The sequence below is a fragment of the Mus caroli genome, chromosome 3 (assembly GCF_900094665.2).
Source record: "Mus caroli chromosome 3, CAROLI_EIJ_v1.1, whole genome shotgun sequence".
In the NCBI taxonomy this organism is placed as follows: Eukaryota; Metazoa; Chordata; class Mammalia; order Rodentia; family Muridae; genus Mus; species Mus caroli.
Genome location: NC_034572.1, coordinates 114,709,068 through 114,724,606, shown reverse-complemented (window position 1 = coordinate 114,724,606; position 15,539 = coordinate 114,709,068). Strand labels below are relative to the sequence as shown.

At 40.8% G+C, this 15,539-nt stretch overlaps 1 protein-coding gene across 6 annotated transcripts in view; it reads left to right on the top strand.

Annotated features, from left to right (window-relative positions):
• The window catches only part of LOC110290846 (transmembrane protein 56), a 77,296-nt gene extending 62,313 nt beyond the window's left edge, over positions 1-14,983 (top strand). For all 6 annotated transcript variants that reach the window (XM_021157682.2, XM_021157679.2, XM_021157680.2 and 3 more), the window contains 2 exons: positions 5,740-5,813; positions 9,469-14,983. In XM_021157682.2, the coding sequence (XP_021013341.1) occupies positions 5,740-5,813; positions 9,469-9,787 (393 nt within the window). In that variant the 3' untranslated portion in view covers positions 9,788-14,983. The remainder of the gene's footprint in view (positions 1-5,739; positions 5,814-9,468) is intronic.
• Positions 14,984-15,539: the final 556 nt, after the last annotated feature.

The following is a 15,539-nucleotide window of genomic DNA, read 5'->3' as shown; positions in this document are numbered from 1 at the left end:
ACCCAGTGGACATGGTAGCCTACACCTGCAGTCCCTGCACTTGGCAGGTGAGCAGGGAGGATCACAAGTTGAAGCCTTGCCTCTCAAGCATAGTGAGAGTCTGAAGGCTTGGCTATAGTATACAGTGAAACTCTGTCTCAAAACAAGAAGGGAGGTGAGGACTGACAGACAGATAGGCAGACAGACACAGCCAAACATAGAGGGATTGTTGGAATGAAATAAAAGACTTTGCACTTGGTTCAAGTAAGAATCCCACTAAAAATAACTTTTCCTTTTATATGATTTCCCTCAGAAGTTATGAATATATTCTCAAAGTTTATCTCTCTTGCTTTAATTCACTACAGAATTTATAGAAAAAAGGCAGAGAACTTCAGTTTTCTTATTTTATTTGGATTATGTGCAATTAAACAATTATTCTTCTAATCTTATTTTTCTTTTTAAAAATTGTTTTCGTCCATTAATGCAGCTTAGAACCATACCCAGAGAATCCTGGCAAATCCTTCACAACCTGGAAAAGGTTGAAAGCAATCATTCCTATTTTGGTTTTTTATTAAATCTTGCACAAAAGCCCCCTCCACTTGCCCCACCCCCAGTTATTGTGTTCTTATGAGACCTGTTACATAGCTTACATTGGCTAAAATCTACCGTCTTCCTTGGGGCTGGGGTAGCAGGTGTGCCAGCCTGCTGAGATTTAACCCCTTTATGTCAAATGCGCCAACCAGTTCATTTGTTAAAGGATTTATTTATTTTTATATGCATGTGTCTGCATGCCTAATTGTGTATATATATATATATACATATATATATACATACACACACACACACACACATATATATATATCATCACGCGTGTGGGTACTGGGAGCCAAAGTAGAGTCCTCTGCAAGAGTAGCAAGTGCTTTTATCTGCTGAGCCATCTCTCCAATCCCCCTAACCAATTCTTCTGGACAAACTCATCTGTACTTTTAACAAGTCACCACAATTTTTATTAGGAATGCACATAAAATATGCATGAGCTTGCAGTGTGAGTAGCAGTTTGCTTCCTGTTATTTTAAAGTGCTTCTTCCTGCTGCACAAGGTAAAGAGGCCAAGCTGTTCGGTTTTGCATCCTTTTGTCTCCTTGCTGTGAATGTGACCTCTAGTATATGTTAAAATTAATTTATAATAAAACAAAAACGAGTGTGACCTTCCCATGGGAGGCATACCTCTGAAAATCCTGCATCCCAGGAAACCCCTCCCATGAGGTGAAGCTGACCAGGGCAACTCTGGTTTCCAGTTTATGGTAATGAGTCATCTGTCACTGCGACATTCGGATACAAGGAACTGTGTTGTAAGTGGGAGCAGCAATAGTCCCTTTTGGACTTTGGGTGTTGGACTGACAGCTGTGATTTGCATTCAGGTAGCACTGGTTTAATCTATAAGTTGAATTTTCTAAAGCGACTACATATATATATATATATATATATATATATATACATATATATACACACATATATATGTATATATGTCTATACACACATATCTGCACATATATATTATATACACACATGTCACATGACCCATAACAGTGAATTACAGAGAAATACAGTAAAAATGAAACATACTGTGCAATATGCAGAAAAGAACTGGGGATTCCACACGTGCATAAGTTCCCTCCAACGTTCATATGTTGAATCTCCTTGAGTCCAGTACCTCTGAATATGAATCAGAAATAGGTCTACTTGCATATGTAATTAGTTATAAGGAATTCATATTGTAGTAGGAGGGGCCTTTAATAAACCGTTACTAATGTCCATTTTAAAAGGGGTAATTTGGGCCCAGGAATTCTGTGCGAAGATAGGAGTTAGGCCACCAAAGTGGAGGAGCCGTCAGAGTGGCACAAGGGTGGAACAGAGAATTCCTTGACTGTCAGAGGCATATATACCTATTTATACCTTCACCCCCGACTTCTGGCTTCTAGAAGATGTATCCTCTTGAGATCCTTCACCTAGCACTGGGATCTTGGTTACAGCCTTCCCAGATCAACCCAGTTTTAGTGGAGGAGTCATAAAGGCACAGAAGGTCATGGGATTTCACGAATCTCGGATGAAACGGGCAGCTATACCTAAATCAAGCTGTACTTTCTCCATCTTCCAGAAAGGCATGGATGCTCTGTTAGAAGCAGCAGGCCTTGAGTTACCTTAGACAATGCTGTATGAACAGACACATCGTAGTTTCCTCTTGATTGCCACAAGAAATTGAATAAACTTGCATTTCCTAACTCCAGGGCTGTAACTCAAATTTCTTATTGACCGGTTGGTTACGGGTAGGAGGATCTCTTGAGGCTGAAAAGATGTTTTGCCCTCTTATTTACATAGACCTGATCCTGTGGGAGCAGTGAGCATCCTTCTCTGTAGTCACGTGACACCTCGAGTCACGGCAACAAAAAAGTGCCCAGCCCTGCTTTGCGGTGCTTTTTGGAAAACAGAATTTCAAGCTGAACTTTTAGACATGGAAAGCAAAATAAGAGTTGGTGGTGCATTGTTAACACGCAAATGAGGTGTTGCCCATCTGTGTATCTGGCAGGTAGCACATGCACGCAGTTTGGCCAGTGTCAGCAGGTAAGTGTCTTGCCAAAGGTGGGGAAAGACATCACCTGCTAAGTTCCTTGTAAACGGCTTCTGATACTGAGGATTTTATAAATTATTCGATCATGTTTAAATTCCATCAAAGACCTGTAGAACTTCTTAATTAAAAAATTAACTTTATGCAAGGATAAGCACGTCCAAAGACAAATGCCAACAAGACAGCCGTGATTCATCTTCATTTTAGAAAACTCATTTTCTGAGTTGTGAAGGCTGTCTTGCTTTAATTATAAATAAATAAAAAGTTGAGGAAGAAATGCAGAACACTAGTGTATAGTAAGGCAGATATTAGTGGACAGTTTCCCAGCGCCTGGACTCTGGAGCAGGCCGCAGGAGGAACCATCAACTTTGACTTGTTTGATATTATATGTTGATTGCAAGAAAAAAATCATACAATAAAGTCATTACTCAGCTTTTAGAGACAAGGTAGCTTCAAAACTTAAATACAAAGTAGGGCGTGGAAATGATTGGTGGACCCGTGCTCGTCTGGCAAGCAGAAAGCTCTGGGTTCTAGAGCAGCCCTTAGTATCAGAGATTGTGGAATCAGGAGGTGGAGCTGAGATCAGGGGTTCAAAGACATCTCTGGTTACCTAGGGAGTCCAAAGTCAGCATGAGCTGTGTCAGACACTGTCTCAAACAACAAAATTCACCAGAAAGTGGGAGCCCCAGCCAACAAGGCTGTGTCATAACTTCTCAGGGAGTTCAGTGGGCTTTTGAGTATGAAAATACAGTGTCTGGTTCAGCGTGAGCAGTAGAAAGGATGAACTCCTGTCTGCACAGGAACTTAACTGACAGCAGCTTGTCTCCTAACAGAAAGAAGGTTTTATATACAAAGTGGCCAGGTGTTTCTGGGGAACCAGAAATTTAATTTCTATACTTCTAAAAGCCTGCTGTTGCAACCAAAACACATGTTTATGTCCTCACATCTTTGTTGGGAGAATATGTTACGTGGGCTTGTCATAATGGATGGACAGTGGACACTGGACGTGGCTGGCTGAGGAGCTGAAACACAAGTCACAGTGAAGCTCATGCTTCATGGTAGTGGCTTTGTGCGCTGTGTTTAAAAAGAGTCCCCTCCCCTTAGGCTGCAGGTTGTCACGGGTAAGGAAGAATTGTTACTGAAAACGGGCACAGAAAAGAAAACTATCATGAGACAGACAAAAAGTTGTTTAAACCAATTCTAGATAACACCTTTAGTTTGTCCTGTTGTGTTTATATTATTCCTAGAATGTGCTGTATATCCTTAACATACAATATACCCTGTTAAATTGAAGTGTTCAACAGAGGGGAGAGGAAAATAAGGAATGCTGGTAGCACTGTAAGTGAAAAACAGCAAACATACAAAAGAAAGCCCTCTGAGTCAGTGTCGTTACTAACTACTAATTGGCACTGTTACTGTTCACAGGTCTCTGTGTAAACGCTTGTAAACACACACCCTGACATCTCACACTTGCCTTTTAGGTTCCAGAGTTCTGGGTCACTGTGACAAGTTGGCCCGGCTTTCTTTCGCAGACAGGGCTCATCTTGCCTGCTGGTTTGGTCTTTGACTGGCCCTCCTCCCTTCTTACTCATACAGTCCAGTGTCACCAAAGACCTTGAAAATGGTAGATCCTGTAAAGCAATTTTGTGAAAGTGCTGAATTTTAAATCCCCCCAAATAATTATATAGATAAATTGTAAAAAAAAAAGTTTTCAGATAAAAATTCAATTTTTAATGCTTCGTGTTGTTTTACTATAGCATGGATGCCTGACCAGAAAATAGTTTGTCAAGTTTTGTGTACATCTACTGGATTGGGGATGGGCAGACTTCTTTCTGAGATGTATCATAACCTGGATATGACTAGAGAGGCTGGAGTGACTCCATTAGCTAATGACAATTTTACCACCACCCCTTTTTCTTTGTGTGTGTGTGTGTGTGTGTGTGTAGACTTGTGTGGAGGTCAAACTACCTTCCCCCTTGTGTGATCCAGGCATCAAACTGAGCCATCTCACCAGTCTACCTCTTGGCGATTTAAAAAAGTACGTTAGGGGATGGAGAGATGACTCAGCGTTTAAGAGCACTTACTGCTCTTCTGGAGGTCATGAGTTCAATTCCTGGCAACGACATGGTAGCTCACAACCATCCGTAACAAGATCTGGTGCCCTTTTCTGGAGTGTTTGAAGACAGCTACAGTGTACTTACATGTAATAATAAATCTTTTTTTTTAAAGTACATTAAATAAAATTCTAAGATTTTTTTAATGTTCGTTGTATTCTGTATTTTCCATCTTAATGAACTGGTAGAATATGCTAAATATTATCTTTCAACTTTGAAAGATCACCCTCCCCCATGTGTGTGTGTATGTGTGTGTGTGTGCATGTTAGCTCAAGAACCTTTTGATTGACAAGTATATATTTCTAGATCAAATATAATAAACAAGATTTGGCATGTAGTTGTGTTTAGCAAATATATACTTGCTCACAGGTTATTTAGGATAATTACACTTTTGAGATATTTAAGCCCTTCCCTTCTACTTCATAATGGATATTAAAAGTACGCCCATAGATGTTGACTGTATGACTCTTTTGAAATTCTCACTTGTAGCTGATTGTTTTTCTTGCAGTGGCTTGACGATTCTGTGATGGTTTGTAGAGTCTGTTAGTTCAGAGTGAGCCAGTTGCTGAATTTCTGTTTTCCTAGGAAACTGTGTAGGGCTAAGTGAGCTTCCATGTGAGACAGATGACTCCTAACCACCTGTGGAGCTCTGGGCACATCTCTGACGTCTGAGGGAGGGAAGCAGGAGGCTGGAGAGATGGCTTAGTACTTAAGAGCACTGACTGCCCTCCCAGAGGATCTGGGCTTAATTCCCAGCACCCATGCGATGGCCCACAACTGTCTGTCACTACAGATCTCGGGGATCTGCCCCCTTCTTATGGTCTCCCACCCATACAAACACTTAAGCTCACATTCCTACCCCTAAAAACAAAGTTTAAAAAGAAGAGAGTTAGTATAATGCTAAAAGGCAGAAACCTGGTCTGTTTTTATAGTGATGGATTATGCACAGGGATGCGTGGCTATATGTGGACATGTTGTGTATTTTGGTAAATCCCTGACCCTGTTTCTGTCTCTCATCCAGACAACCGGAGTGCTTGCCTACATTGCCAATTTCCGCCTGCTTGCCGAGCTTTCCAGCCCCTTTGTAAACCAGAGGTAGGTTACAAATCTTATCCGTGTTGAAGTCGTGCGGTTTCATGTTTATTTGTGGAAACCTTTTCTACAAGATGCTGGCGGAAAATCTGATGTGAATTATTGTTACCATTGCACAAATGAGGAACATGTACAAGGGAGGTCATACAGGTTTTTGAGGCTTACATTACCATTGGTCTCTCTTTACTTTGTAACCATATCCTTAAAGTTCTTGGGACTCTTACACAGCAGAGCCTTCCTCGAAATTTGCATCCAGGATTTTTGTAGTTTGATTTTCCATTTCAGTGTTTAAACCATTACACCCCTTGCCTGTTAACATCTCGCCTTACCAAAGACTAGATGTGCAGACAGAGAACGGCAGTTGGTCGGCCTCCAGTCTCCTCATTCTGTGCTGGGATCCGGCCGAGAGGGTCACACTGGATGTGACGTCTCTCCAGTCTGGTAGCATGTCTCCGTCTTCTCCTCTGGTCCATAATGGTTTCTTGACTTTCCTTGATTTTCCTCACTTAGATTCTCTCTTGAGAACTGGCCAGTTTGCTCATACAGCATCCCCAAGTTGGGCTCACTGGATACTTTTCTCATGAGGAGAGTACAGGTAGGCGCTCCTCCTGCAGTGCCTTGGCAGGGATGCTTGTCCAGGACACTGTCAACACTCATCACCTTGGTAAGGTGACATTTGCCAGGTTCCCCCACTAGGAAATGTTTTCTTTTCTCTCTTCTGTTCTTTGAAAGAGTCTTGACTCATAGCCCACCTTCAAGGTCCTGAAGGAAGAGAGGACACTCATCCCCTGCATCATTCTGCTTCCATTTCCTCTCCAGTAGCCATGGTGGAGAACATTTTTTTTTTTTTTTTTACCATAAATACATTGTTACTCTTCATTTAACAAGGTCTGTTGAGTCTGTTGCTTGAGCAGTTGAGCTATTCCTGTCTTTCCATGTCTGTGGTTCTACGTTCAGCCTGCAGATTCTCCATGCTTGGCCCCTTCAGAGCCGGCTTTCCTGTGGTCCTCTTTCAATGCCAGTATCCTTACTAAAGAGCATCCTGTCTACCTGTCTCTCTTCTTTTCAGAGTCCTCTGTGATGTGCTCCATATACTGCCCTTTGTTTCTGACCACTGAGCATTGGTTTTGTTTGTCTCTCTGCCTTACCTGTGGGCTGTTGTCACCTTTCTTCTGTAGTTCCCCCATCTGTCACTTCCCCAAATCTGAGAAAATTAACTAGCCTTCAAGTCTTCCGTCAAAAATCCCAAATCCACAGAAAGCTTTTATTTAGTCTTTTATGATTTAGTATGGGCTATCGCAGAGTAGGAATCTCAAATCAGACAACATGTGAGTTATGAGGCTTAGCCCACATTAAGCCTTGTGAACAAGTTCACAGATACTGGTAACCGTAAGGCATGGGCACAGCAGGGAGATGCTGCCTGAGAACAGATGGACAGACTAATGCTGGTTGTGCTGACACTGCTGTGCATTCTCCCTGGGTTACCACGATTGTTTGCTTCCCAACACCCACAAAGCCAAAGAGCTGAACTCAGGATGTCCAGTCTCCAGAGCCACACTGTGAATGTCCACATCTTCCTATTGGAGGAAAAGGTTCACTGATCCCGGCTGCAGACCACTGACCTCCCTGCAGCTCTGCCCTCCGTGCTGTCTTCTTTCACAGTGACAATGACACGCAGCGCCTTGCTGCTTGGAGGATAAAATTTGAGCCCTTTAATGTGGCACAGAGTTCCCCTCAGCTGTGGCTGTCTCACCCCCTTCTGCCACACTTTCCCCCAAACTTCCATCTCCATCTTTGCTCCCTGGCGAGCTGTTCTTCCTCGCTCTTCACCACCATTCATTCCTCTGAGGTGGGTTAGAGCTTCATGCTTGGTGTTCCTATGACAGCAATGTATGCTTACTGCATTTTTTTGTCAGTTAGAAAAGCTAGGTTGTTTGCTGTGTGTGTCGCTTTATAACTGCTACGCTGCCTTCTAAGGTGGCTATATCTGTCTCCATCTTGACATTTTCCTAATGACAGACAGGGTTGAGCATGTTTGATTTTGATCTTTCAGCATGATGGGGGGTGATGGTGGTTCTGTACTTGTTTTGGGGAAAAGGGCCAACCACACTGCTCAGACTTGTCACAAACTACCCAGGCTCAAATATGAGCCAGTCTCAACCTCCTGCATGTGCCACTGGGCTTATCTGTTCATTCTCCATCTCCATGTGTTGGATCTCCTGTAATGGGATGTTTACAATCATTTACCTGTGTTAGAAATAGATTGTTTCCATACTGTTGACTTTTAAGTATTTTATTTTTTAAAGATTTTCATTTGCTAAAGATAAAGATTGTTTTATATAAGTACACTGTCACTGTTCTTCAGACACACCAGAAGAGTGCATGGAATCCCATTACAGATGGTTTGAGCCATCATGTGGTTGCTGGGAATTGAACTCAGGACCTCTGGAAGAGCAGTCAGTGCTCTTAACTGCTGAGCCATCTCTCCAGCCCTTATTATTTTAGATATGGTACTTTATTACATTTTAATGTTGTATTTTCACCCACTGTGTCTTTTTCTTCTCTTCCAAAGTGAAAATTTTATTAGTTTGTTTTCTGAGACATGATTTCTTGTGAAGCTCTAGCTGTCCTGTCATTTGCTATGTTGACCAGACTGGCCTGGAATTTGAGGTCTGCCTTGCCTCTGCCTCCTCTGTGCTGGGATTGAAGGCGCACGCCACCATGCCTGGCCTCAAAGTACAAACTTTTAATTCTAGCAAAACCCAGAGTGCCAGCTCACCAGTCATGGCCAGCCCCCTGCATTGTTGCACTTCAGTGTTACAGCAAAAACTTTCATCGAACTTTTCATGTTTTCTTTTTTTTTCTAGAAGTTTTATACTTTTGTATTTTACATATAGGTTTTCAATCTACTTTGAGTTAATTTCTCTGCTGGATATTCTCACAGTGGGGCAGAGGCATACTTTTTCTGTTGAGTTGCCTAACGTCAGAGTCAGAAGTCACTGGAGTGTATCTGTATGTATCTATCTCTAACGCTTCTGTGACACTGGTTTGTTTCTCTAATGCCCTGAGTCTTGATTGTGTCGCTTTACAGAGATTTCCCAGAAGTAGGCATTATGACTCCTCCAGCTGTTCTTTTCTAGTGAGTTGACTCTCCAAGGCACTTTAAGTCATTCTGTGTGGGTGTGGTCACGCACACGTGTGTGTGTGTGTGTGTGTGTGTGTGTGTGTGTGTGTGTGTGTGTGTATGGTTGACATCTGGATGTTTTCATCAGTTGCTTTTCCACCTTACCTTTTTAGACAGCGTTTCTCACTGAGCGCAGTGTTTGCCATTTCAGCAAGATGAGCCGGCCCAGTGTATTCCCAGGATCTGCCTGCTCTCAGCTCAAACATCCCCCCCCACCACCACCTGCCTGCTCTCGGTTCCACCCCCTCCCCAACCCCCAGCGCTAGGGTTACAAACCTTGAGTACCAGGGGATCAGAATTCAAGTCCCCATTCAAGTTGCACAGAAAACACTCCATCTACAGTCATGTCCGCAACCCCTCCACACAAGTTGTTATGTGGTCCTTGAGTTCCTCCTTCAGCCTAAAGCACGAGAGGAGGAGGGCAGATTCCCAAGCTGCAGACTAAGTGTGACTTATCTTTGCTTCTCTCATCAGGTGGTTCTTTGAAGCCCTGAAGTACCCCAAGTTTTCCAAAGCCAATGTCATCAATGGAATTCTTATGACGGTGGTCTTTTTCATTGTGCGGATCATTTCGATACCTCCGATGTATTTCTTCCTTTACTCCGTGTACGGAACAGAACCCTACATAAGGTTCGGATTTGTAATCCAGTTTGTCTGGATCGTTACTTGTATTATTTTAGATGTGATGAATATCATGTGGATGATCAAAATCACGAAAGGATGCATCAAAGTCATCTCTCTCATCAGACAAGAGAAAGCCAAGGATAGCCTTCAGAACGGGAAACTCGATTAAAGGCGTGCTTCATCAGACACCTTGTTTCCATAAGCCATCTTCATTCCTCTTTGTCCTGTCCGACAAGATGAGCTCCTGCGCTGCTCTGTTAGGCACAGTTGTTACTCATGGTTTCAGTGTTCTTTCCTCTTTTCTTTAATCTTTACACAAGAGAAAATAAAATTTAGTCTTCACCCCAGGATTTCTTCTTTCCTTCAATACTTTTAAGCATGGATGGAAACTGAAAGGTTTAAGCAAAAGTTGTAAGTGAAGTGGCGAAACTTTTCTGAATTCGTCAGTGTTCCTGGGGATTATTCTCTGCAGGAAAATGGCTGGTGATTTGGTGGCCTTTGTACACCACCCATTTTATTTTGCTGAAGGACTGAGAACAGCTTTTCAGTCTGTGAGCAGCTCCGTTGGCTGTGCTCCGTTCTTTCCCAACATCGGTGCCTGTGTAGGGTTTCCTTTCTAAGTTGCCAGCACGTCCCTTCCCCAGGCCATCAGCAATGACACAGTTTCATGGGGGGGGGGGGTATGCAGTCATCTGTTACGATATGATAGAGCACTTCTCATGTTGATCCTATCATATTTGAAAATACTTTATGCATTTTTAAGATTTCAAATGCTGCTTTGTTTCTCTCTTTAGTGCTTTATCTAATTACATTTTGAAAATCTTATAGTCAGGCAAGGTTTAAGACCCATCTTGTGGACCACAGGAATGCCGATAGATGACAGCTTGGGCTAATGGGAGGACTCCCGGGAGGACTCCTGGGAGGACTCCCGGGAACGTGCCTCATCACGCTGCCTTCGCCTGCTTCCTGGTACTTTCCCCATAAAGATCATATTTCTTCTGCAAAGTTTTCCAAGTTCCAAACCTGACACCAGAACACCAGTCTTTTCTAGAATGTGCGCGCTGGGTATGCTCCTGAAATCAGCCTCATTTTGGTGAGACTAAAACTACAGACAAGTTAGAGTTTGTGCTTTACTTATAGGTTTTACTCAGGCTTGCTTAGTTTGTCTTTGCCTTTTTGTTAAAGAGCAGAAGGAAGGAAGGTGACTTAACCCAAGCATTCTGATTATCAAAACTGTCATTCATTGTGAAAAAAAATAATCGTGTGTGTGTGTGTGTGTGTGTGTGCGCGCGTGCATGCGCATAGAGGGGTGTTTTTCCTTTGCTTCTTGCAATCCAAATATAGAGTTATATATTTAGCTATTATTGCCTTTATTTATTTTTTTCTGAAGTACTTGACTTTAATGATTGTTCTTAAGATCTAGACTTAATCCAATTAGTGGTGAATACTTGAATTTAACTGAACTTAAACCAAAAGATCTAATCCATTTAGAGTATCAGACTGAAGGAGAACGTTTGGCTCTTTCATTATTCATCTTAGGCTGATGAACTAATGGAATGTCATCAAAACATTTAATGTAATGTAGTTTGATTTAATTGTCTAGTACAGATAGAGTCTGGCAAGTTCTGGTATGTTTAAAGATGGGAATTGAAATTCCAGTCCAATGATAAAAATCAAGTCGATTGTCTTGTTCTTGGTGTATTTACTTTTGAAAGATAAAGTCATGAAAAAGTCATGCTTTGTCTTTAAAGCAGCTAATGCCACATTGGTAATGGCTTGCTAAGTTTAGTGCTGTCTCCATCATAGGCACTCAGGTGTGCACTGGTTGTGTAAAAGTGAAGGTATAGGGATGCAAATGATTTTATATTGTTCATGGCTCTTTTACAAGAAAATGGACTTTTTTTTAATGGAGAGAAGACATTTATATTATAAAACTATTTTGGAAATTCACTAAGAAAAGAATAAATCTTGAGGTAAATATTTTTGGCTCTTTGGCTAGTACTACAGTTCTGAACACAGATTTTAAACTCGCCATTAAAATGATGGCAGTGTATGGTTATGAGTCTCCATGGAGGCAAAATGCTTCATGCTGAAAGGGTCATTTGTATTTCGTTGCTTGTATCATTGCTCGATATAACCAGTAAGTACATTCGGAATATCAAACATTAAACCCAGATTTGCCATTGTAGCCCTTATTAGCTGCAGCATCCAGACTTCCACTCTCCTCATTCTTTCTAGAAGGGAACTGCATTGGGAATGCCCTGCAAACTGCCACTGCAAGCCAGCCCTCCCCTGGGGCTGTCTTTTGCTGTTTTGTGATCACATTTATCAACCTAAAATACAAATAAAGACAGAACATAGTATTTGCTAAAACAATGAAATTTTCATTTATTGAATGACAAATTTTTGCTAGATATTTTAGATATAAGTATTTTGGCTACATTGATTAATTTAAATGAGTCTATTAGGCATTCTGATATTTAACAAGTCTTAAAATATTTATAGAAAATAAAAGCAAATTGGTATAAATTTTTAAGCAATTCTATTTTTCTAGAGAAGATTAGTGACAATCTGAATATGTAGTATTCTAGAAAATAAACTTTAAAAAAAAAGAGCAAAACTCAACTAGTAGCATGCAAGATTGTGGGCCCTGCACTTAAGGCATTTGAAGCTTGGGTTCATAGAATTTGCATTCTTGTGTCTAAAATCATTTGGAGGATTGTTTGCATTTATTTGAAATTCAAAATGGAGTTACATATGCATGCAAAGAAATTAAAGTACCCTGGTATGTTGGCTTTTCAAACTTGAAATGGGTATTTTCTATTTTGTTTTCTTTGTTTTCTGTTATTTCGTAGACCAGTTATGTGTTCAGAGGAATTTTGGTAGGTTTTACCATCTCTGAAAGTCACCCTGCTTTATTTTGGATAAACTGGGTGCATACATAGGTTTGGAAAATTGCCTAATTTATAGGTATTTGGATGAAATTCTTCCATAAATTTTAATAATTTGCTTAAGTCAAAGTTTTTGTTCAAGTGTCAGATGTGTCAATTGCTTCCTCTGAAGCCTTGGGCATTTAGAGACAAGTTCTTTGTGAGGTTTCTGTGTAACCCCTGGAGGCATTTCTTAGGCATTTGGAAATGTAGTTTGTCATGAATGAATGCACAAAGGGAGAAGTCCCATCCTTACACACATTTCTTTGCTTTCATTGTTAAGAAAAAAATCAACATGTCCCACAAGACCCCATTAACATATCTGGATATGTTTATTCCTGCATTGCTGATAGCTCCAAATATGTTAATATGCATCTTAACGATTGGTCTGTGTGTATTCATTGCCTTGCTTTAAGAACTTTAGCAGTCTGTGCAGTTGAAAAGCCCACATAGTTATGGGCATCAGTAATGTTTCATAGAAGGTTATGTATCTTGTGCTTTGGATTTCATCAAAAGGAAACATTGTATTCTGTTAGATCGGCAGAGTGTTTTTCCGCAGGTGTGAACCAGCACACTGGTGAGAATCTTCCTGTATGAAGAGTCTCCGAATGTGCACACACGCCTCCCAGCCTTAACCACAACTGGCTCATGCCAAAGCCTACTGAAAGCTAAGCCTGATGCAGAACTCTGATGATGTGTGCAGAAATGAGAAAATCCTACAGGACCCTGAGTGGGAGGAGATAGCAAGTCTGTTTTTCCTTTCAGAGATGTTATCTCTTCCTTTATTGATCCTTTTCTAGCTGAGCTCGCCTGGCTTGTTCATCGCTAACGCCCCACAGACTTCAGTATCCCCTTTCCATATGCCAGGGCCTTTTTAATGTCTCTTTCTGAGACACCACCACTCATCTGGATGCGTCTCAATTTCTTGTGGCAAGTTTCAGAGTTTACAAACAGGTTTCCTCACGCACACAAGCATTGTAGGAGGTATAAATAAAGATCTGACAAACCACAGTTTATTAAGAGGCTATAGGAAGCCAGTCAGTGTATAATAACATGTGTTTACAACATGAAACAAAGGTAATTATGGTTTTATTAAGAAACATCTGTAAGCTCTTTCTTAAACCGGTTTAGCAATAAGAGTTTTATAAAGTGTTTCAGCTATGGATTTATTGTAGGTGTGTTAATTATATAAATGTTCGTTATAGACCCTACAGCAGTATTGAGGGTGCAAAACAGAGTTGTTTTGATGAAGGCAGGGTCTGGCTTGTGGCGAATTGTTTTAGAGTCTTCAACATTAAACAATTTCCGTGGTACTATTTAAGACTTCCTAGCTAATAAGTTATTTAGTGTTTCTCGGAGTACAACAGCCAGGGACTTGAGCCCTGGTTCCTTTGTGGTCCAGACTTCAGCTCCCATCCACTAGATAGACTTTGTCATACTTTGTTTTCTATTACAATGGTCAGCTTCGAAAGATGGGTGTATTTGCATTGAACGCGTTCAAATGTATCCACTCTGAAGAGCAGTTTTGATATCAGGTCCTACACAGGACCAAACACAATTAAAGCTGTTTCTCCACCTCAGATTCATAAGCTCTGTACCTCTGCCTGGAAATTTGTTAGTCACCATCTCAATCCTTTCCTTTGCATTTTTATGTAATTCTGCAGTTGGTGTGTGTTATAATAATTTGCTCCTTTTTGGTGAATGGAACCTAAAAATACGGCTGTAAATAAAATGTGCTCTGTAATTTTGTTTGTTGCTTGATTGGTTTCTGTAGGACTACGTCTGCTTTTTACTTAAGGAATTTTTGTGTAGATTATATTCTTAAAAGTAGGATAAACTATGAAGTTTTTGAGTTGTCTGAATTTGTAATAACATTTCAACATAGATCTTATTTGCAAAAGCTACTTTAAAACTGCAGTACATGCATCAGCTATAGTGAGATGTACGATTTTTCTCTGATACTATAATATATAATATTGTCAAAATATGCTTAATAATTTATTTCCATAAGACTGAAGAGTTTTATTTACAAAACATAAGACCACATAATTTATAAACCAGTGTTACTAAGGTGTATCAGTAATGAAAATACAACCTAGGAACTTCGATTTGGTTTCTGGTTGTGCTTTGTTTGAAGGGATAAGTGTCTTTTCAGTACTTTCATTAAACTTTTGAAATGTTTGTATACTTTGTATGTGTGCCATTTTGAAGTTTATGCAAGTTCTAAGCAATAACCTGCATGTTCGACCTGATCAGCATCCTTTGTCATGACAGTTTCCTTTACGTATTAAGAATGACACAGATCAATATTGTATAACTCTCCCCTCTCCCAGTGAACACCTTGGGAGTTTCCTCTGTTAAAACACTACTATAATGTGGTGCAAAACTTTGTATTTTGTGAAAGAAAAATAAAGTCACGATTATTTAGTGCAAAAGTTTGTCTGGATGGTGTATGCTTCAATAGTATTTGGTGAGCTGATTGGCGAGACCAAATTCTTCCCATTGTATAATCCTAGGACCTGCATCCCGAAGGTGAATTTTTAAACCTCTCTCCCTGATGAGATTCCAGCATCAGAGAAAACCCAAAGCTGAAGAAATCTAGTTTGTGCTTAACAGGACCGGAGCTACCCAGTCAATGGCTCTTGTGGATTAAGTGAAACCTTGCAAGCAGTTAGATTTTGACCTTTTTTTTTTTTTTTTTTTTTTTTGCCCCTGCTGGTCTCTCCTGAGCTTCAGTGCTTTTTGCCTAGTGTTGTGGCTGAAATTTCCTGCTTCTCAAATTTCAAGTGGTCTGAATCTTGCATCTGGGTCTGGAGTATCCGCAGATCAGGAAGCTGAGCACTTAAATGGAGTGCTGAAGTGGCTTTGCCTTTCGAGAGGATCACGAGGCATGCTTTTGAGCATGCCTAAAATGTGGAGTCAGAACTGCTGTAGGAGTGAGCAGCTGTGTCTCAAAATGAAAATAGCAACCCCAGCTGTTGGTGACGAGAG